This window comes from Prionailurus bengalensis, chromosome A2, assembly GCF_016509475.1.
Source record: "Prionailurus bengalensis isolate Pbe53 chromosome A2, Fcat_Pben_1.1_paternal_pri, whole genome shotgun sequence".
In the NCBI taxonomy this organism is placed as follows: Eukaryota; Metazoa; Chordata; class Mammalia; order Carnivora; family Felidae; genus Prionailurus; species Prionailurus bengalensis.
In genome coordinates this window covers 121910919-121933921 of record NC_057348.1, presented here as the reverse complement: position 1 = coordinate 121933921, position 23003 = coordinate 121910919, and the positions used below count along the sequence as shown (strand labels likewise).

Below are 23003 nucleotides of genomic sequence, written 5' to 3'. Positions count from 1 at the left end.
ACCTTGAGTGAGTACTTCACCTCTCTGCATTCCGTTTTCTTATCTGTAAAATGGCGTTTCTACAAGAACCCATCTCATAGGGTCAGTGTGGGGATTAAGCCACTTGGCACATGAAGCGTGAGTGAGGTTCCTCAGGGTGAGGGTCCTGTCCCGTGCAGGGGGACGGTCTCTGAGAACTCAAGCTCTAAGGGTCTTAGAACTTGATTTGGCAGCTGCAAAGACGAGCCCAGGGAAGTGGGGGATTCTGGGAAGACCACACATCGGGGCGGCTGCAGGAGAGGCTTCCAGGCCTCAGCCCTGCCACTCCGTCCCCACGACCTCCCCCCACCCCGCCCCACCCCGCCCCGAGGGCCTCGAGGCTGCAGAGAACTCACAAGACACACAGACAACAACATGCAACAGTGCAGAAAGGGCCGGGCTGGAGGCACAGGCTTGCTCTCCGCTCTCATCCAGCCGGCAGGATGCAAGCTCCGGGCAGCGGCAGCAGCATGCGGCCCCCTCCCCTCCGGGCCTCCCGGCCACAGCCACGCCACGCACACTTACAGAGTTATGGTGGACAGTTCTGACATCTTGCAAGGGTGCTGCTGAGCCCGCTGTGGCTTGCAGTAGCATTTCTGCACGCAGCTGCTGGGTGTGACAAGATCAGCACTTCTGTCAGCTGGGGGCATCGGGCAATGAAGAAACTGAGGTGGACCTGGAGCGACAAGGCTCAGGGGAGGGCAGAGGAGCCCAGGGATGGAGACAGGGCTGGGGCAGTGGCATGGAAGAGGATGAGGAAGCCAGGGGCCAAGACATGGTCAGCTCTGGACATAGAAATGCATGCCCATACGTGTACAGGTGTGTGCACGAACACACGTGCACGCAACGAGCACTCACGCTGGGTCCACAGACAGGTAAGGGGAGCTGGCGGGAACGTGTGTTCTGAAGGTGGGGGCGGGGCTGGCTCTCAAGCAGGGGCCCCAGAAATTGGCTGAGTCAGGTCCAGGCTCAGAGCACGGCCTTGTCGGAGGTCACTCAGCCAGGTGGGCAGCCGGAAACACATCCCGTGGACCTCGTGCTGCCTAGCCCGGGCCCACCCAGCCTGAATCAGGCCAGTCCTGGGCTTGGGTGTCCACTGGTCTTTCTCCTCTACACCTCTCACTCTTCTGCCTGCACCTCGTCCTCTCTGAGCCCCCAGGCAGTGCAGTGCGGGCATACGGGGGGCGGGGGGGGGGGAAGAGTTGGGATGGCCGGAAGAGATTGTTAATTGGTCTCGATCTGCACTGTCCAACAGGACAGCCACTACCCATCGGCAGCTACTGGAATGAAAATTAAATCAAATTAGAAATCCGCTTTCCTCCGTTCCCCTAGCCACCTTGCCAGGACTCAACGGCCACGTGCAGCTAGTGGCTCCCATACTGGAGAGCACAGGCTAGGGCACTGCTGTCCCTGCTGAGAGGTCTACAGCACAGTGCTGGGCTAGACTTTCTGAAGTTCAAAGGGCAGGGGCTGAAGGCTGAGAAGGGCCCCTTTTGGGTACCGCCCCACTGCCTGCAGAAACACCCAGGCATCCACAGGTGAGCCCCGGGTTAGCCCTACTAGCCTGGGTGAGGCACTGAGAAATTCCACCCCCTCAGAGAGGTCAGGCGGAATTTCCATCTGTTCTAGCTCATCACGGTCCTGCTTCTGCGTGGGTGGGGACAAGCCACAGACACTTCTTCTCCTTCTCTGATAAGCGTGTAAGACATGGATGAAGAGCTGTGTTCTCTCATCAGACCTCAAAAGAGCAGCCTCCCTCACGAACCCTCCTCAGGCACCATGAGGTACCGAGCTCCTGGCACCTGCTGGTGAACGGATCTATCTGCAGGGATCTGATACACATGAGAACAAATACACATGAAGAAACCAGACCTTGGGCATTCACTGATTTGTAATCTGTGATTCCCGATCTTTGAGAGGAAGTCTGAAGGTCCTTGACATGTGGAGACATGTCATTTTGCTGAGGCACGAATGTGAATCACACACTTCAAAAAGGAGGCAAGCCGAGGTCCACCCAGGACCCTTGCCACAGTCAAGCGTGGTGTTCCCACTTAACAAATGGCACCTCTCAGTTCACACCCCTCTGTGAGGGCACTACTGGCCCACTTTACAGACATGGGATGTGAGGTCCTGCGTGAGGCTCTGCTATCCAGATCAGCGGCATCAGTACCACCTGAGAGCTTCTTAGAGATGCAGAATCTTAGGTGCCGCCCCAGCCCTGCTGGCTCCGGATCTGCATTTTAACAAGGTCCCTAGGTGATCCACATACAACTCGAAGCTCGAAACACACTGTCATGAGGAAGTCCCATATTTGAGAAGTTTCTTCATGTGTCCTCAGTGAATGTCAAAGGTCTGTTTCATACACATATGAAGAGACAGATGGACACATAAGTATGTTTTTTTCTCACAAATTACAACAACTTAATTGGGTATTCGGGAATGGGAACCATTGTAGCCTCTAAATTTATTCTCTACCTGGTCCAGATTGAATGGCTGGCTACTTTCTCCTACAGCCAGTGGCCTGATCCCTTAACCATGGCCTGGCTGAGGGCCCAGGAACCCAAACCTCAGAGGCCGCCCCGTCCCCACCAGGCTTAAGCCCTCACCCTGAATTCTAAAGCTTCAGCTACTCTCTTCTGAGACTGTTCCGTCTCTGAGCTCCCAAGTTGTGGTCCCTGACCTTCCTGGGCCCTGGACACAGTAAATACAGACTCCTCTGATTTCCTTAGAGGCCACTTAGTTAGCTGGGAGATCAGGCCCCTCGTAAAGATGTGGGTCTCGGACAGGGAAGGGTAAACAAAGTGGGGGGACCTGATGCCTGGGAGGCCTCTCAGGAGAAGGATCTGCGCAAAGAGGTAAGTGGCCTTCTTCCCAAATACTCCACTTCTCCCAAACCTTCAATGGCTCTGTGCAAAGGGACCCACTGAAATGACACAAGAGAGGGGCAGAAAAGCCAGATATAGATGTGAGAAAGGAAGAGATGTCATGACCTCTAAAAAGTCACTACAATTAGTGAAAGGAATTTAATCAAAAGGAAGACATAAACCCAGACCGGCTGGTGAACTCAGTTCTGATTTGGACCCAAGGGAGGATAAGACATTCAGACAAGGGTGCTGGGCGGGAACTGAATCAGAAGGCTGGAGATCCCCATGGCAGGTGCAGGGCCCACGGCTGCATTTGGAAACCAGGAAGCCCTGGCTCCCGGGTCTGGTTCTGCCAAGGCTTTGCTGTGTATCTGCAGGAAGGTCAAAGCCACTTCCAGGTCTCAGCACTTCAGTGTGTAACCCAGGGAGGCAGCACACAGTTTCTTCGATCCCTGTTTTGGTCACAGGCTAAACTCCATGGAAGCTTTGGAGCTTTGGTGACTTTTGTGTGCAAAGCTGCTGTAGCCCTAGGAAATGCCGGACAGAATGTCAGACCCCCATCCTGTGGTGGTGGGGGCGGCTTTGAGGCAGCACCCCTGTCTATTTCACCTTGTTCCTAGTGATCACTGAAGCACTGGGATAGTTGGCAGACCTACAGAAGGTCTCAGTCTGAACCGAACATTCTCCATAGGGTCCCTCATGATGGCAAGATGCTGTAAAGCCCCAGAACCCTGGCCCAGCCCCCAGGCAAGCGCTGCACACCATGCTGGTACTCTGGCCGGAAGCTCAGCTCAGCTCAGCAGATCTTGGAGCTTCTCTGCCCACCTCTCCCTCCTCCCCCACCACTGAGGACAAGCTCACCCTCTGTGCCCCCTCCCCAGCCTGGGGCGTCAGGGCATCTGAGCTCAAGGCTTTGTCTAGACACTGACTTGCTGGGTGGTCGCAGGTGGTGTCACTTTCCTTCTCTGGGCCTCAGTTTCTTCATCTGCAAAATAGGAGTAACCATTCCCCCGCTGCTGATCCCTAACAGGAGTTGTGAGGACGGGGCCCTCCTAGACAGAGGAGGGGTGCTTTGGAAGTGGGAAATGGAGCCCCATGTGAACTGGAAGCCTTAGGCTGTGGGCTGAGCTCCTGGACTGATGGCATCCTGGCTGCATTTCTGCCACCACAGAGCCTGTCTGTGGAGTCGAGGTCATCCTTCAGACGCTGGGTATGTCACAGCCCTGCTATCTACATCATGATATCCGCTCTCATCTCCTTCCTTCACCCAAGGGGCTGTGCAGACCTGCTCTGCAAGGTCCCTGAGGGAAATACAGATGGGGGTTCTCTCCCCGAGACCAGACCCAGCTTCCAATGCCCATCCTGTAATGGAGAGACAGCTGGGAGTAAAGCCAGCTCCTGGAGACGGTCTCAGCACAGTTCATGTCTGTGTGGGAACTCACCCTCCCTTTTCTGAGCCAGCCGGCTTCTCGCAAAGCTAAGGGCAGGAAACAGCAGACTAACCCTGATCCCAGCCTCAGGCTGAGCCCTAACCCCCACCCCAGACGACAATGAGCCAGAGCACATGCCAAGCCCTGACCCAGGCCCACACTCCACGCCTGGCCCCTGCCCAAGTCCTGGTGCCAGTGACTCATTTCATCAGGAGCACCAGGTGAAAGAGTGTGGGTGGCTCAGTGCTACCACCCTCTGCGGGGGTCCAAGCCTCCAACAGAAGCACCATCTCAAACCCTTATCATCTAAGCAGCTGGAACCAACCTACAGGAAAGGGAGTGAATGCTGGTCTGAGGGCACAGGCAGGGGGTCCTCTCGGGCTTTCTTGGGGACTCCCAGGCTTAAATTTGTTCTGGAAACAGAGGAAAAAATCGGAAAGCTGTTGTGGGCAGATCTGAAGGGGCCCCTCCGCCCCACACATAACTCTGGTGGCCCAAGGGGACTCAGGCACAGTCCTGAAATCTCCTCTCCCACCAGGTCCTGCCCCTTCCCATCCCCCCGATAGTCTCCCCTCCCCCCACAGCAGACACCTCCCAGCCCAAAGCGCTCTGGGAGGGGGGCAGTTCTCTACAAGGCTGGATCCCATTGGGGCCGCTTCTTCCAGGAAGCCTTGCTTATACACTTATTGAACACCATCTCTCATCTGTCATTTCCTCGAGGACAGGAAAGATGGTGTAGTCAAGCTTAGAGCCAAGGGCTGGCGGCACCACAGCTATGGCTTCACTTGCTCCTACTGGATTCATTGCACTACGCTGACAACTAGCTCCCTCAGCTGTAAAAAGGGATGCTTACTCAGCCCACCAGATCACTGGGTGTTTGTGGGCACTAAATGTGCGTGGACAGAGTTGCAAGTGTTGGCAAAAAGCCTGCAGTCCTCAGCAGCACCGTCTCCTTGATTAACCCTCATTTTCCACCAACAGGGTCTCCTTGACCCTGGAAACACTCATGTAGGTTGCTAAATGTCAGGGGATCAAGGGCCCCTCATCCTGTGTTAGCCCTCCCACCTGGCTTGCCAACCGCACCTGAGTTTTTTGTCTTTGGGGCTTGAGACTAGCACCAAGGAGGATTCTCTGAGATTGCAAGGGGATTTTTTTGGTCCACAGCAGAAGCAAACCAACCAGCTGGTTCTTAAATGTACTTAAATGTATAAATCACTCTTACAAATGGTTGTCTACGCATTAGGAAGGCCGGACAGGATCCTACAGCTCCCAGTCTGGGAATATTTCGGAAACCCTGACCCCACACTTCCCTCCCACCAGACCTGGGGAGCTTCTGGCTGCCTACCACAAGATGTCTAAGCTGGTGAAGGGTGCGTTGGGGTCAGTAGAGTGTCCTTATTAGGTTGCAGTTGGACCCCTGTGTGTGTCCCTGTGGGAGGGAAGGAAGGGGGAGCCTCCCAGAGAAGAGATCCCAGAAACCCCAGAAGAAGAAACCCTTCTCAGAAGCAAGCAGAGAGTAGGGGGACCAAGGCTGGAGCTCAAAGGAAAGAAAAGGGCAATTTAGCTGCCAGTAGCTTCGGATGTCAGAAACAACTGCATGGGAGGCATTCGGCCCTAGAGCAGTCCACCGTGTGGCTAGACATAGCACGTGAGAGCTGACGCCAGACAGGGAGGTGAAGGGAGCGGCAGGGCTCTGTTTTGTGGGTGCTAGAGACTAAGGTAGGAATGATCCCTCTAGGGAAGTTAGTCAGTCACAGGGAGCCAGTCCCACTGGTCCCCCAGTGCAAGGCCTTAGAGACTTTATGACTTATATGCATGACAAATTTTTGACTACATAAACACATACAGATAAGCAGGGGTTGGTAAAAAAACAAAAACAAAAAACACTTGCAAAAACATGAAAAAAAAAAGACAGTAAATGGACAGCAAAAAAAAAAAAAAAAAAAAAAAAAGGTAGGGGGTCTTTTCCAATGAAATGTAATCATCCTTAAATGCAGGGAAAACAAGGCTGACCAAGCCAGGCCCTATGCAGATCCCCCAGCCCCACTGGAAGGACTTCTACAAGGCAGGCCCCCAAGCTGACCACACAGACCCAGGGCAAGTTCTGCATCTCTGGGGAAGCCCTAAGGATCTGGGATGGGTCTCTGGGTAGTTCCTGCCACACCGTCTATCCAGGAGAATGGCCGGTGGGGAGAACCCTCTGGTGGGGTCTCTCTGCTGCTCTACTTGTCCACTGGCAGCCATCAAGGTTCTGAGCCCCACTGGGTTGGAGTCTCCAATGAAAACAGGACCAAGCCCCCACTGACACCATGAGAATACCTCAGCTCCTTCTAATCTGCTCTTTTCTTTAAAAACGAAGGAGGCAACACATATGGCTTCCACCTTGCCCATGGACAGACCCTAGAGAATGCCCTCAGACTTTCTGTGCCCATCTGACCCCACCAGCCAACCACAGGGGTTCGACCTTCCCCCCCCCCCCGGCAGCAGCAGTGTCCCCACACCCCCAGCTGGTCATTCTCCTGATCATGAGGCAAGAAGGGTGAAATGGAAGCTTCCCGGTCTGATTCAGAATAAGTGGAAGGCTGGGAGAGGGGTGGCAGAGCAAGTGGGGCAAGCTGTTAGGGACGTGACTGTGAAAAGATTTGTAGGAAGCAAAGCCAAACAGCCATGGAGGTGGAGGAAACCCTACACTCAATGGTAAGTGTTGCCTGGGGAACCCCAGCTATGTGAAACATATCAGCTGTCCCTCTGGTCAGGGAGGAGGGAGTTATAGGAGGAAGACCAGGCCCGAAGATAGAGCTTCCCTGAAAGAAGGTGGAGAAGAGAAAGAATCCCCTCTTCCAATAGCCAGCAAGAATGTCCACCTGGTTCGCTAGTCGGGGCTGAGCAACTTGCTCAGCCCCACTGGGCTGGGGTGGGGACATCAGGCAACAGTGCATCCAGTGGCATTCATGAACTTCCCACAGAACCAAGATCCCCAAAGGAAATCCAACTGTGAAACAACTAAGACCCTAACTACCCTAAGGAATCTGGTGTCTTCCATATTGCTTTTCCTCATGTGACACAGGGTCTGACCATCTCTTCCTCTCTCTCTCTCTCTTCCCCTCCATGTAATCACCATGTGGATTAGCTCCTGGGCTGGCTAAAGGATAGGCAAGGCAACTACATTTTAAAGGCACTTTAATCAGAAAGACGTCTTGCAAATGCCGCTGCTGGTTTACCCTGTCAGCAAAACCTAGGCCTTCTCCTGTGACCTCAGTGCAGGGCCCACATAGCTGTTGGAAGTGACTATGGCATTCACACAATGGTACTTACAAGTAGATGCTGGACTCGTTGCCTCCCATGTCTGGAGACTGAAGTTTCTGCACGAGGATGACGATGATGCCAATGAAGAGCACAAAGTTAACCTGAAGAGCAAAGAAAAGACAGAAATGATTCCGGGCAAAGACTTGCCATAGCTCTCGCCTCTGCATGGACTGTTGCCGCCCCAGGAGGACCCTCTCTGGTCAGTCAAAATCCCATCTAGACTTATGAATCCAAGATGGCAACGTGAGAACACTTGTTTACCTCCCATTTACTATTGCTGAAATGACAGAAGAGATAGAAGAAAAAGAGTTTCATAAGAGTACTGAGAAAAACTGAGTATTTCTGGCTCATGACTGAGCCAGAAAAGTAGGCAATTTCTAGAAGAGAAAGCAAATCGGATCGGGGTGATGGAAAACAATGCCAAACAGACAGAGAAGAGGCTCCTGCCGAGCTGAGAGCTGTCCTCTGGAGAAACTCCAAGCTCAGAGTAACTGAACATGGGGAACCAGAAAGGACAACCATAAGTATTATTAATTAAAAAGCTGTCTGGGAACGACAATGACAGCATTTACCTTCAGATGAAGATCACGGACAAAATCTCTCTAAACAGAAAGGGGAGGACAGGGAGCAAACTAATAGAAACAAGGTGCAATGAAAGGACCATACAGTGACATCATCTGGATGGAGCCAAAGCAGTGCCTGGAGAAAAGAAAAATGCAGAACTTGACACTAACTTACTAAAACATAGTAAATATCGACAATAAGATAATGAAGCATTCAAATCAAAAGCTAGGGGGAAAGTGCCACAATTTTAACTTACACAAGAAGGAAATTAATAAAGATAAACATGCATTATAAAGAAATAGGAAAAAAGTAGACGATCAATAAAAACTTTATTTGGGGGCTTTGTTTTTTTGTTTGTTTGTTTCCACAGATCAATTAGAATGATAAAACATGCTCTATGAAGTCAGGGTTCTCTCAATGATCTCCACTACAAGCCCAGCGTCTACACAGTACCTGGAATTCAGCACAGAACACTGCTCACTGCAAATGTTAGTCGATCCAAAAGGAGAAAATACAACTAAACAAATTTAGGGATCAGAAGGAAGACAAGACAACAGATGTATAGAATATTTTAAATCACAAGGGAAAATCAAACAAAATGGGAAAATAGAAATTGACAAAATTGAATCAAGAAGATATAGAGGGGGGCGCCTGGGTGGCTCAGTCGATTAAGCGGCCAACTTCGGCTCAGGTCATGATCTTGCGGTCTGTGAGTTCGAGCCCCGCGTCAGGCTCTGTGCTGACAGCTCAGAGCCTGGAGCCTGTTTCGGATTCTATGTCTCCCTCTCTCTGACCCTCCCCCGTTCATGCTCTGTCTCTCTCTGTCTCAAAAAATAAATAAACGTTAAAAAAAAAATTAAAAAAAAAAAAAGAAGATATAGAGGGTGCCCGAGTGGCTCAATCAATTGAGGGTCTGGTTCAAGTTTCTGCTCAGCTCATGATCTCGTGGTTCATGAATTTGAGCCTTGTGTGAGGCCCTGTGCTGGTGGCATGGAGCCTGCATGGGATTCTCTTTCTCCCTCTCTCTCAATAAATAAACTTAAAAAAAGTTAAAAGAAGATGTGGAAAATCTGAGTAGAGCAATGTCCTTAGGAGAAATTGAAATAAACTAATCAAAAGATGTATGCATTAAAAGGCATTAAAATGCAGATAATTTTAAAGACTAGTCTCTTAATACCTTCAGGGAAGATGTAACTTACAAACTACCTCATTTGCTTTTGTTTAAAAGCAAATAAAAAGAAAACCTCACAAATTACTTATTAGGCTAACAAAACTCTACTCCAAATCCCGGACAATGAAGAAAGCATATAAATACACACAAATACACACACACACACACACACACACACACACACACCACACCACACACACCTAACACTAGAGAACATACAAAGAACAATGCAAAAACTACAAACAAAATGTTAACAAATAGAATTTAGCAGTGTATTAAAAGAACAAACAGATCGTGTCCATAAAGGTTTTACACCGGAAGTTCAGGGAAAAAAAAACAAATCTACTAATATTTGTTACATTAACAGATTAAAACAATAAACTACCCTTATCCACCATAAGATTGGTGAATAGTTCAGTAATCAAAACATCAACAAAGACACGAGAAATGAGCACTCTTGTATTCTGTTCATTTGATATCTATGAAAATGTTAAATGTTACGTACCCTTTGTCCCAGAAATTCCGCTCCTAGAGATTAATTCTAAAAGATATATTCACACATATTCAAAGATACACACAAATATATCCATTGTAGCATTGTTCATTAGGAAGACAAATTGGAATATTATAAACGTCCATCACGAAGGGAAGGGATCACTCCAGAAAATGTTTCCAAAACATATTGGATTTCCTGATTTTTAAAAAATACACACTAAAACAAGCCAGGAATAGGAACTTTCCTAGTTCAATGAAGAATAACTTCCCAAAACTATATAGCAAACACCATCCTCATCAAAACCTAGGAATAAATGATATAAATACTAGAAAGAGTAAAATTATTTTCATTTACAGATTATGTAATGTTCTACCTAGAAAACCCATGAAAACCAACTGAAAAGGGACAGGAACTAATAAGAGAGTTTAAAAAGGTAACCAAGAAAAGGTAACCAAAAATACACAATAACTAATAGTTTCCCTATTAGTAATCCACTAGAACATACAATGACAGAATGAGTCCCAGATTCAATACAAGCACAGAATGGAAAATACCTTGCAGGTAAATTGCACAAGACAACTAAAAAGCTATACAAATGACTCTATGAGAAAGGCTGAATAAATGGAGAATCATGCCACGTTCTTGGAGAGGAAGATTCCATATTTTTAAGAAAATCACTTCTCCAAATTAATTTATAAATTCAATGCAATTTCTCTAAAACTCTTGACCAGACTCTTTTTTTTTTTTTTTTGCAATTTGACAAGGATATTTGAAAGTTCACTTGAACAAGTAAGTGTGCAAGAAAATTTTGAAGGAAAAAAGAATAAAGAAAGGGATATTAACATACCAGACCTCAAAACCTGCTACCAGGTTAATAATAACAAACACAAGAGGGCATTCACCACGGAAATAGCCTGATAGATTAGTAATATAACATAGAAAGTCTGGAACTAAATACAAGAAGAATGTATTGAATGTTCATGATAAAAGTAACATTTTAACATAATAGAGAAATGATGGTCTATTTAATAAAAAAAATTAAAAGGGTGGAATGTCTATCCAACTGGGGGAAAAAAAACTAAGGAAGATTAGATATCATTTCAGATTAGACAAAGAAATAAAAATTTAGCTTGACTGGGGTGCCTCAGTGTCTCAGTCCGTTGAGTGTCTGACTCCTGATCATGGCTGAGATCATGACCTCACAGTTTCATGGGCTAACGTCGAGCTCTGTGCTGACAGCATGAAGCCTGCTTGGATTCTCTCTCTCTCTCTCTCTCTCTCTCTCTCTCTCTGCCCCTCCCCCACTTGTGCTCTCTCTCTCTCTCTCTCTCTCTCTCAAAATAAATAACCTTTAAAAAATTAGCTAAATTAAGGACATATATATAATAATCCAATCCATAAAATTGTTATAAAACAGTTAAAAATACTTTTATATCCTAGGATGGGAAAAGACTTCCACAAACAAGAAATAAGTTTCAGAATTCATGAAGACAAAACCTGATAGTTTGACTGTAATAAAATTATGCAGTCTTGTAAACACACTTACAACGTGTTTAACCGACAAAGCATTACTATCTTTCAAACAGTTAGAAAGACAAGTGATCAAAGCAAGCAAAAGAAAAACGAGCAAAAGAAATAAACAGGTAATGACCAGAATAAAAACAAATTTTCAATAAGTGCTTGGAAAAAAAATACTTCACTGCACCAGCAATGTGGAGAGATTCACGTTAAAACGATGAACTACCATTATTCCCCAGAAGAGTATGCAAAAATGTAAATGTTTGATATTTTAAGTGCAGACAATGATAAGAGGTACTCTTTCCGGCCCAGCAATTCCATTTCTAGAGATTTATTCTAAAGAAATACTCATGCTCAAAATTATGCACACAACTGCTCCAAGTAGCGTATTTTGTTATGAGGAAAAATGAGATAATACAAATGTCCAACACTAGTGGGATAGCTAAATAACTTGCGTATCCATGTTCCAGAATATAATGTAGCCATGAAAAGGAAAGAGGATGGTTTGTAAAGCGACCTCTGTATTTCTCCTCTTCTGTTTTCTGCCCAGGCCCTGTCTCTTCCCCCCTCCTGGTCTCAAGGATACTCACCATTATGGAACCAACCACAGGGCCTTTGATCACCCACCACAGAGCTGTGTTGTCATTCATATCCCAGCAGCTGAGAGACAGAGAGAAAGAAGAGAGATTAAGCTCAGGGCCGGGATGCCCACAGGACAATGCCCCTGGCCCCACTGTGGCACTTCTCCCCTACAGCTCTCTGAGGAGGGGATGGCTGGAAAGAAAGTGCTCAGGCATGCTTGCAGACCCGAGCCCAGTTCTGGTTCTTCTAGTGTCCCAGGACTTCCCTCTGCTCCCTGTCAAGGCAGGAAGTGGAGCACAAGAGTTGGAGTCACCAATGCGCTCCTGGGCAAGGGCCGTGTTCCCCCTTCAGGCCCAGGGCTTGTGGAGGGGTGATCTCACCCCCAACACTCTTCCTCCTCTCCCTGAAAGGAAAAAAGACACTCAGAGCTGGGCCCAAAAGTAGAGAGGGACTCCGAAGCCCTGCACATTCTCACTAGGTTCTGGCTGAGATGTGACCATGTGGTCCACCTGTGGTAGGGTCAGGGTGTGGGGGTGGGCAGTCAATGTTAGGTCGGAGCAGCCACTGAGGCCCGTCGGGGCTCTCGCCCTGGCCCTCGGGTATGTACTCACCCTGTGTTGTCGAGGTAGAGCCTCAGCACAGCCCACACAGACACACACACAGTTGGGGTCCCTGGGAGAGCAAGAAAAGAAGCTCAGTGATAACAGGAAAACCCACGGGCCCTGGGTTCCCCTCAGATTTGGGGCTCCCAGAAGCCGCTGTCCCCACTCAGACAGGGGGTTCTGACCCATGGGGCAGGTCTCCCTTTTAGGTCTGGAGTCTTGGGGACCCTAAGTGCCTCCTGGGGGTTCATGTACCCGTAAGACCCTGGGCTATCTCACTTCTCAGAAGGACTCCTGAGCCTATCACCTCTTTCTGATGGTGGGTTTCTATGGGCAGGAAGAGCAAGAAAGGGTCCAAGAACCAGAAGCACACCATCAGCTGCAGGGCAGGACAGGGCCTCCCTCCTCTGACCTAACACACCCTGACCGCGGGATCAAGGATGTACCTGGCCATGAGGCCTGAGCCTGTCCAGGCCACAGCCAGTGACCTACCCCAGCCTATAATGGTGTACCAGTAGAAGTATCTCCTCTCAGGGAAGAAGGTCTCCACCAGCAGGGTGAAGAGGTATAGGCCCTCGATGAACAGCCAGAAGTAGTTGGACACGACACAGTAGTGGAAGAAAACCATTATGGCCTTGCATTCCACCTGCAAAGAGGGCAGGGAGGGTGAGGGAGGCATGAAGCTCCCACTGCTGGCCCCCACCCAGCCCTGGAAATCCAGCCCAACTGGACCCGGTAGAATCCTGACGGCCCTACAGCTCTGACATGCTGGGATTCAAACACCCCATGGGGCTGAAAGACTCAACATTCCTGGATTCGAAGAGTTAAAAATGTAGCATCCTATGATTCTGAGTCGAAGCTGCCCATGGAGGCAACTCGACACATGCCAGAAAAGAGTTGGGCTGGGGGCGAGCACAGGACCCTCTCCCCTCCCCAGGCTCATTCGCCCAGGTCTTTCCTGCTCCTTCTCCAGCCCCTCCAGGTAAGGTGGATATAGAGGACCCTGCAGGAGGCTCCTTGGTAAAATAAAGGTTTTGGACATCAAGGGGGAATGCTCTTGGCCCCCAGAAACCTCAGAGAGACACTGCCCCCCCCCAACCCCCGGCTCCAAGTATGCCCTCCTGGGTCAAGACCCTATGCTCTGGGATGTTCTTTCTATCTTATTCCATCAAAGCCTGTATTTTCTGCTTACCTCCAAAAGGTATGACAATTGGGGAGGTAGTCTGGAGAAAATCCAAGCCAAGCAGCCCCTTGGCTCTGTCACGGGTTAGTTAAATGCCCAGGGGCCAGGCCAGCCCTCTCTCTGAACCTAGTTTCCTTCTTGGGCAAGTGGGACTTGGCATTTCCACTCTCCCCTCCACATCTGTTCTGCCAAGTACATGTACAGAGAGAGGGACAGGAAACGACATCATACGGGGATCTCACTGGCTACTAGCAACCTCACGGTCATTCCCGGATTTCCGCATTCACTGGGGACAATGCCTTAACCTACAGAAAAACACCTGGATGACCGGGTGCCGCAGGGAAGGGAGTCCTGGGAGGGCAGGAAGCCTTCCTGCCAGGGCCCAGCTCACTCACGGTGGAGATGAAGCAGTGGTTGCTGTCCTGCTCCGCATAGAGGATCCAGTCTTTGATGAAAACGGAGATGGCCCTCAGCATGAATGACACGAACAGGTTCATGTGGATGAAATTGCGGGTGCAGTGCAGCTTCCTACGCCAGCAAGCCAGGGGAGGAAGAGGCCTTGAAGCAAGGAACCCGTTCCACCCCTCCACTCTGTGGTCTGCTTTGGGCCAACTCCACGGTTTTGTCTCAGGGGGTCCCCACCTTGCCACCTCCTTCCCACCTCTCTAAATCCTCATTCACTGCCAGACTTTGTTGCCTGGCTCCACTATTCCGAAAGGCCAGACTTTCCCCTCCTGTGAGCTCTGTCTATCTAGGATAAAAGTGAGGAACATAGGTCTACCTTGCTGGTGGCCCTGGACACGTCAGTGGCTGTCTCTGGGGTCAAGTTTCCCATCTGTTAGCCTAGGGGTGGAGGAAATGTCCTTGCCCTCTAAGAGACCTCCAGGGCTGATATCCAGGGGCAGGGGTGGGGGGGGGGGTGGGGGGGACAGAGAAAAGGCTCTGAGCTAGGGTGGGCTGCACTAGCTCAAACACTGCTGGGGGAGGGTCTTACCGGAAACGACACAGGATGACCATGGCAGTGGTGAGGGTGACAAGGGATGTGCTGTAGCCAACTGTGTACAGGGCCTTGACCGACAGGTAGTAATAGTCCTGGAGCAAAGCACAAAATACTCAGTGTTCCACACGGGGCTTGCCCCAATCCCCCAGCCCCCTCAGGCCAGGGCTTTCCCACCTCGGGGACCACTACCCAGCTCCTCCTTTATTTCTTGCCTCCTCCTCTCCCTCTACTACTCTGCCCCTCACCCCATCCCCCATGAGTTTTTTACTCCCCTCTGCAGTATCTGTATTCTGCTGACATTCAGTAAATGCTGGCTAAATAGAGGGGCACCAACCAATCAGAATAGCCTTAGCCTGGAGAAGTGTCCAGGAGGCCCCCTGCTGAGCCCAGCATCAACCTTTCAGTTGTCAGGCCACAGGAAGGATGAGCACCCTAAAAGAGTAGCCAGAGAGGTAGGGGACATGTGGTGGGGGCTGGAGGAACTCAGACAGCAAACCAGATGCTTCTTGGCCCAGAATGAATGAATAAAAGTCTTGCCCTCTGTGTATCTGCCTTGGGTACACAGCAGGTGCTCGTGGGCTGCCTGGGGACCTGAGCTTCCTGGAGTCCCAATAGGAGCCAAGGCCTTTGCTGGGAACACCCTGACACAGGCCTCCTCGGCTCCACCCCCACCACCTCCAGGTGGGGACAGATACTCACCTGGTCCCCGGTCTCTGATTCATATTCATCGAACCCACAAGCATCCACATAATGAGGGAACGGCTCCGACCATCCATCCTCAGTGCAGTTCCGGCTCACCACCCTCATGTCTGCAGTAGAACAAAAATTCAGTGAGGCATGGAAATGATTTAAAAGGACCCTGAAATTCTCACTTGAAAATTACTTCTTCAGTGGGAATTTCTGGAAACCCATATGCCCATCTGGGAAGCATGGTGACTGAAGGTTCACAAAATCTTCCACTGTCTGAGGGAAAAGAGGGATTGCTGGTGCCCTTAAGCCTTAACACAAAGGACACTGGGGAGGACCAGGCACTGCAGATCTCTTAACAAGCGGTGAGGGGACCGAGCCAGGATGAGTCCAGCCTCCTCCTCTTCTGGAACTGGCAAATGCTCACCCGGGAAAGGCCTGAGCCCCTTGCCTAGGCCCTGCATCAGCACTTGTCAAATGGCAACGGGCAGAAAAGAATGATGTGAGGTCATCATTGCAAACCCCGCTGCGTTCCAACCCCCAGATTCTGGTCCAGTAACCACCTCAGGTGTCTGTGATGTAGGAGCTCCTGTCATACATGGGGAGCTGCGAGCCTTCCAGCAGCAATATCCGCACAAAGGGGACACACGGCTTGCTTAATTAACAAGGACCAGACCTCCATTAACCTAGCGCCAGATCTTATTAAGATATGTATTTAAGTTTAAAAAAAAAAAAAAACAAACTTTTGTCTTCCCAGGTTTAGAGGTCTGTTTTCTGTCACTAATGCGCTTTAATTTTCTTTTGATAGACTTTAAAGGCCATTTTGTAGGACACCAAAGCAGAGGGAGTCATTTCCTGTCTACAGAGTGGAATCTAGATTGGTTTTTGCCCTGCCTGGGGCCTTTTAGCCTTTAATGATTGCTCATTTCATCCTCCCCTCTCCTGACTGTCTGTAAGGGTGAACCACAGACACCCCATGGAGGGGAGAAGGCAAGCAGCCCCCTCCGCCTCCATCCCTGCACTTGAGTGTGGCCCCAGGCTGTCCCCTGTCCCCAGACTGGCTTTCTGGGAGCTTACCTGGTGTATTAGGACACATGGGAATGTTTTTTTCTTTTACAGGATTCAGGGGCCAGAAAATTGTGTACAACAGGTAACATCTATGGAAAAGGGGCCTCCAGAACCCATGTTTCTGGAAGGATCCCCCTGCTGTGGCCAAGGCCACCTCTGGGGAGCTCAGGAAGGAGGAAAGGGCAGAGACCAAGACCAGAAACCCCTCCGCACTTTTCCAACCTCATGTCCTTGCCAGTTGAGTTGGAAGAGCTGGGGCCAATTCTTTTTTACCAAGAGAGTCAGAAACATACTTCCTGGGACTCTGGGAAGCAGCAGAGGGTGGGTGACCCCTTCCATAGAAGACAGCTCTGCCCCGAGTGGGGGATTACTGGTTTCCATTGCTTCTCGAGTTTGGAGTCCTGTGACACAGGATGAGGAGGACGTCTGCCAGGCCCAGGGAAAGAAGGAGTCACTTCTGTCCCACATTTTGATGCCAAATTCTTTCTTCCAGCAAATCCATGTCAGGCTGTTACTGGCTGGCGACCTCCTTCCAAGTCCCACTGAAAGTCTGCATGTCCTGGGGGAATCAGGGCCTTGGCCAAGTCCCTTCTCATTTCTGGACCTCATCTCCTCTCTGCTTTGCCCACATCAGGGTGGTGGGAAGAGGAAAGGGAAGCTGCTTTGAAAAGCAATTTTGTAAAAGTGTCCTAGAGGTAGAAGCCATTTCCTTTCTTTTATTTTCCTTCTTTCTCTGTTTCTTTTTATAAGACAGTGTGGGCACAGAAGCGTATAAACCATTTTGTTCAGAACTATTCCACGAATTTGCCACTCTATTGTTCTGATGGAAATCTCCAGAAGATGGAGTACTCTCCAGAATGTCAAAAACTTGTAGTGGCTGTGCCTACTTCACTAGGCTATTTTGCCCCAGCAATTTCATAGGAGCACAGAATTTTAGGGCAGTAGTTCTCAAAGTGGGCACCCTTCCCAGACCAGCCCATCAAGCAGCAACTGGGAGACTGGCTAGAAATGAACATTCTCAGGCCTCACCCCAGGCCTACTAAATCAGAGACTCTGGGGGTGGCGTCCAGGAATCTGAGTTTTAATAAGCTCACTAGGTGACAGATCACAGTGAAAGTTCGAGAAGCACCACCGCACCTTTGGAAGTTCCAAACTATCAGGGGCCATCTGATCTAGGGGATCTGTACTTGGGAGTCCACAATGAGGCTTCGAGAGATCTGCACTCCCGGAAATTATATGCACAATGTTCTATCTGAGCACACGAGTGCAAGTTTCCCTGGAGAAAATCCACAGGTTTTTCAGAGAAGGAGAGCGACCCGTCAAAGATCACACAGCCACAGAAAGGCACTGACTGCCCTGGAATAGGGGCCCCTAAGCTCACGTGTCAGCAGGTGCCCTCCCTCCAGCCAGCCCCAGCTTACCCATAACCTCACCTGAGAGATCCAAGGAGTTACTGTCAGGGAAATCGAACTCTCCTGCAAAGCACAAAAGTGGGCATGAGTCAGCACACACGGCCATCCACATGTGGAGCCATGCATGGTATACTCTCCACCCTGGTAGCCCAAGGCCATCCCTGGTCCAGACGACAGAGGTGGGGTCTTGGCCAAAAGGCCTCAGCGCACATGGCAGCCACACACTGCTCTGACACACCATGCCTTCTAGCATCAATCTCATTTGCTTCTAATGATGGCCCATGACTCAGTTCTCCCCACCGGGCAACAGGAAGTGGAAACGGGATATTGTCAGGAAGGTGGGAGGGCCTCTGGACTGGGAGGGGAATGGAAAAGGATGACTGGCCCTTTTCCAGAAAAAGGCAAGAAGCAGCAACATGGGTCCCGGCCTTGGGTCTCTTCTTTGGTCTGCAAGCCTCCGTCTCAGCCCCAAACCTATCTCATCCTGGATGAGCCCAGGACTTCATCCTCAGACATTTTTTTTCTTTCTCCTGACTCTTTATTCTCACCTCCATCCTTTCTTATCAAGAATCCCCTGCTGGCAATGAACCCTCATTTCCTTTCCACTTCTCAAAGTCCTGCTTATAACACGTAGCTGACATGCCACCCTCTCCAGGAAGCCTCTCTGGACCTACTCATTATCCCAGCTGCATGCTGCATAGCGAGGTCTCCCATGCTCTCAGGCCTGCCCTACATTTCAACTTCACAGCCACCGAGGATGTCAGTTATCTACGTGGGCTCACACACACATTCAGGCCTGTATGTATGCTTGGGCACAGGGGTAGGCTCATTTTCCAACCCCTCCATGCGTGTGTCTCATACTCCCAAATCAGCCCGTGAGCACCCAACACCAAGGCACCTGTGCCTTCCATTTGCCTGTGTCCCCCACCTCCCGGATGGCCAAAGGTGGCTGGTGTGGGGAGAACCTGGTCTCTGATAAGCCTCTGCTTCCGCCCCCACCCATTCCCAGCAGTCAGAACTGGGCTCTCGCTGGATGGACAGACGGACAGATAGATGATCAGCAGCCTGTCTTCTCCAAGGTTCCTCTTACCAATGGTTTCCATCTCCCACACTGAAACAGAGAAAGAGAGACAACACAGAGGTGAACAAGGGGGCTAATGGTGAGTCTGCTCTCACTGGGTCCTGTCGATTTCCTCCCTCTCCCGCTCCCTACTCCCAGACTCTGCTGGGGACCCAAGGCCATGAGGACTACAGGCTGGGGGTGGGCCAGACACGTGACCCAGTTAAGGAAAAATGAGAGGAGGAGAGAGATCAGTGCTCTTGTATCTTCAATAACCTGCAAAGCAACAACTACTACAGCGAACAGATTCAGCCTTGGAAATCGCAAAACAAAAGGAGAAATGCCATTCTCAACTTTCTAAGTATTTAAGGCAAATCTCACTGATCCAGCTTTGTGAACAGAGATGCTAAAAGGCCCTGCCTTAATGAGCCATTAAGAATCAGGTGTAAATAACACATTCATCATGCAATTGCCAGAAGGAGGGATATAGTGCGAAGGTCTTAAATCTTAAAATCTTAATTTACTGCTGATTCATGTTGCCTTTTTTGTTGTTGAAAAGCAGCAGTCTTGCCATGGTACCTGACTCAAAGTGGATGTATAAGAAACTTCAAGTAAATGATGAATGAGAGGAATACGTGCACGGAGGAAGTGATGAAGGCGGTTTCCATAGGAATGCATCAGAGATGCGGCTGAGTCACCTGCGGTCACCACACCTGATGCCCCGCCACGCACATGGTACCCCGCACCCCAGTGCTTCCTGAGTTTGTCTCCTCTTTCAAATTCATTTCCTGTCCTGCTCTGGGTCACGCCCAGTCCCCCAGTTTTCAGGATGAGACAGCCCAACTGCCACCCTCCCCCTGGGCTGGCAGGTCTGGAGGTGGGAGGTGTGGCTGAAAGCTCCACAAGGGGAAGTGGGGCGGGGGGGGGAGGTGGGGCATTGTAGCTAAACCCTGCTTCCGTGGTCTTTGCATGGGGCCTTGCACCCCAACATACTGCCACCTTCTGCAAGCCCCTTCCCCTCTGGGCCGGGTCAGGGGTGTTGTAGAGTAAAAGTCCCAAGAGTAAAAGAAAATATGCCTCTGCCTCTCACAGACAGGGTGGGGGACGGAGGTAGGCAAGACTCCCTAGTGGACTGGAACTTGGAACTCTCCAGTTCTAGAAGGACATTGGCCTAAGCCTTAGGCAGGTGAAACAGGAAGCTGAGGGCCAGGTGGCAAGGTCCTGTGCATGACCACACAAGTGACTCAGATCCCTCTAATCCCTCCATCCTCCTCTAAACAAGGCTCCAACCCAGGGCTCAGCAGTCAGTGGCCCAGTTCTCAGGATATCACCTGCCTGGAGTCCAGCCCTGCTTCCTCTCCCTGCCCCCACTACCTTGGTGCCCTGCTTCCCTTGATGGCCACAAGGAGTAGGGTGAGGACCAGGGTCCGGCTATAGGCCCCTCCCAGAGTCAGTGTGGACTGGCTGGACAGCAGCCTTTCTTAGGAATCTACAAGGTCCCAGCTGAAAGGTGGAAACTGGCCTGGAAAACCCAGCGGACTCACCCCCAAAGAAGAGATCTGCATGATCCCCTTTTCCTCAGACCCCTGCCCTTGGAGATGTAGTCATTAAGGCCTTGTGCCTTTAGGCAGAGCACTGCCCCCTCTCCTCTGCCTCCTGTCCTTACGTCTTTTTTTTTTTAAGTTTATTTATTTTGAGAGAGACAGAGACAGCGTGAGCAGAGGAGGGGCAGGGAGGAAGGAGAGAGAGAGAGAGAGAGAGAGAGAGAGAGAGAGAACCCCAAGCAGGCTCCACATTGTCAGTGCAGAGCCCGACATGGGGCTCAAATTCACAAACTGTGAGATCATGACCTGAGCCAAAATCAAGAGTTGGATGCTTAACCGACTGAGCCACCCAGGCACCCCTCCTGTCCCTACGTCTTGAGTCATACAACTCAGCCACTGCCCACCCCTAAGACTCTCAAATTGGTCTGGGGCCCCTGAGTATCTCCATAGCATATCAATGGCCCCCCAAGACCTGAAACACAGACATGTCCCAAACTGAGCTCTTTGTGACAACATACCCAGTATCTAAGTGGGTATGTGAGTGTGGACATGGGCAAGAGTCTTACATCCAGCTGCCTAAGGGTGTCTTGTTGTGTGTCCATATCTGGGTGTCTCTCTGAGCCTCTGAGCATCTGTGCATGAAGTATATTGATAGTAACACCAACTAACATTATTGACCATTAAAATGTGTCAAGGCCTGGACTGAGTGACTACCACATGCGTTCCTCCACTGATTCCCCAGTCACTATGCCACATTCCCATTTGACAGCCTAGGGACAGAGGGGTTAATTGCCTTGCTCCAGGCCCCACTTGGGTAAGTGATGGAGCCCACATCTGAGAGCACATTGCCTCACGCATACGGCACATCTCCACGTCGACCGTGGGGGCCCGGTCTGCAGGTGCCTCCGTGGCCCCGTGTGGACCAGGGTCTGTGGTTTCACCCTCCCACCAGTATGGGAGCTCTGGAGTGGGGAATATCGGCCTTCAGGGTGTCCCAGGTAGGTCGGGGGCCCAAGTGTGGGGAGCAGACTAGACCAATCGAGGCCTAAAGAGGTCCCAGGGGAAAACTCACCTTGGTCTGGGTTGAAGATTCGGAAGAGTTCAGGGCAGCTGACGAGGACCATCTCCCCCACACGGGCAGGCTTCCAACACGTGAGGTTGTCCCACATCCCGGGGCAGCCTGTGCGGAAGAGAGCCGTGGTGAGGGGGGCCCAGCCCCACACATGCACATGCACCACACACACGCACACGTGCAGGGGTTCACATGTGCACACATACACCCTCGTGAGCCAGGCCCTTGCAGTGGGAGGGAAGAGTTTCCTGGAGGGAAGGTGAGGCTTACTGTGTGAGGCAGGGCTCAGCCTCATCCCTGAATACCCCTCAAAGAGGAGCTGGGAAATTTAGGAGTTCCTGGGGTAGGGAGGGAGCTCTCATCTGACTTTGCATCTCCCACAGCCCCACGGTGCTGGCAGGACTGCAGGGAAGAGAGAAACAGAGCAGCAACAGGACAGGGCGGGATCAGTAAGCACGAGAGGCTGGGGGTCTTTACAGCAACCTCCCATCATCCCGCACCAGCTCCCCCCAGTCCTCCAGGCCTCCACTATCACTCTGGGGGCCAGCTTCAGCTCAGCCTCCTTGGTGGGCCTTCCCTGCCCCTAAGGGGAGGGCTGGGAACTGGCTGGCCTGAGGGTGCTGCTCCATGGCCGCACCTGCCTTCCAGATGGCAAGGCTCTGACACATGAAGGAGGAGGGCAGAGGCATCCAGGCAGAGGCCTGCATGGCCACGGCCCGGGACTGTGAAGGGACGCAGTGTGGGGGCAGGGGGGACACAGGCCCAGTTCAGGCAAATACTGAGAGCTGGAAAGGGAGGAGGGAGCAAGGACAGGCTGAGGGGTGTCTGGGAATCATCCAGATTTGGGTCTCACTGGACATGCACGCTGGGAGCAAGAGAAAGATGACGAACTTGACGACCAGATATTATTTGGGGGCTCAGCAGACCCTCCTGCCCCTCTGCCCACCACGCATCCTCTCTCTCCTTCCAGCTCCCGCACTCCCTGTGGCCGCTTTCTCACCTCCCTTCATGCCCCACCCTTTCCTGACTCTACCTCCCTCTCCACTGAAATGTCTCTGGCCTGGGCCACCAGCCACCCACAGCCCACCTCGTCACCCTGGCAGGGCTTGCCCTGCTGACCCTGTGTGAATGCAGGTGCTGGTGGCCACCCTGGCCCTGGCCTCTCCCCTCTCACCCTGGACAAGACCACTGGTTCATGGACTTAAGGACAGAGCTACACACAGACAACCACCCCATCCCGAGTCCTGCACTCCCTGAAAGCAGCCTCCCGTGGCTGGATATCCCCAGCATAAAGGGTCCAGGGCAATCCAAACCCAGCATGTCCAAGACTCAAGTCAGCATCTCCTACTAAAGCCTGATCTCCTGTCTTAGCCCCAGCTAGACACCTAGACTTGATGTCGCCTCGGTTGACCCTCTGGCTAACCTA

General features: G+C 50.9%; 1 protein-coding gene across 4 annotated transcripts in view; it reads right to left on the bottom strand.

Moving 5' to 3' along the window:
• ADCYAP1R1 (ADCYAP receptor type I) overlaps positions 1-23003 on the bottom strand; it is a 59250-nt gene that overhangs the window by 10381 nt on the left and 25866 nt on the right. Inside the window, exons 4-14 of one of the 4 annotated variants that reach the window (XM_043589200.1) lie at positions 21578-21685; positions 18992-19012; positions 17923-17964; positions 15434-15543; positions 14729-14826; positions 14130-14262; positions 13044-13197; positions 12561-12621; positions 11958-12027; positions 7628-7719; positions 4642-4725 (exon numbers count right to left, since the gene is read on the bottom strand). In XM_043589200.1, coding sequence (XP_043445135.1) covers positions 4642-4725; positions 7628-7719; positions 11958-12027; positions 12561-12621; positions 13044-13197; positions 14130-14262; positions 14729-14826; positions 15434-15543; positions 17923-17964; positions 18992-19012; positions 21578-21685 — 973 coding nt within the window. Of the gene's footprint in view, positions 1-543; positions 628-4641; positions 4726-7627; positions 7720-11957; positions 12028-12560; positions 12622-13043; positions 13198-14129; positions 14263-14728; positions 14827-15433; positions 15544-17922; positions 17965-18991; positions 19013-21577; positions 21686-23003 lie in introns of all 4 variants that reach the window. The other 3 variants (XM_043589201.1, XM_043589198.1, XM_043589202.1) reach the window with 3 other exon arrangements.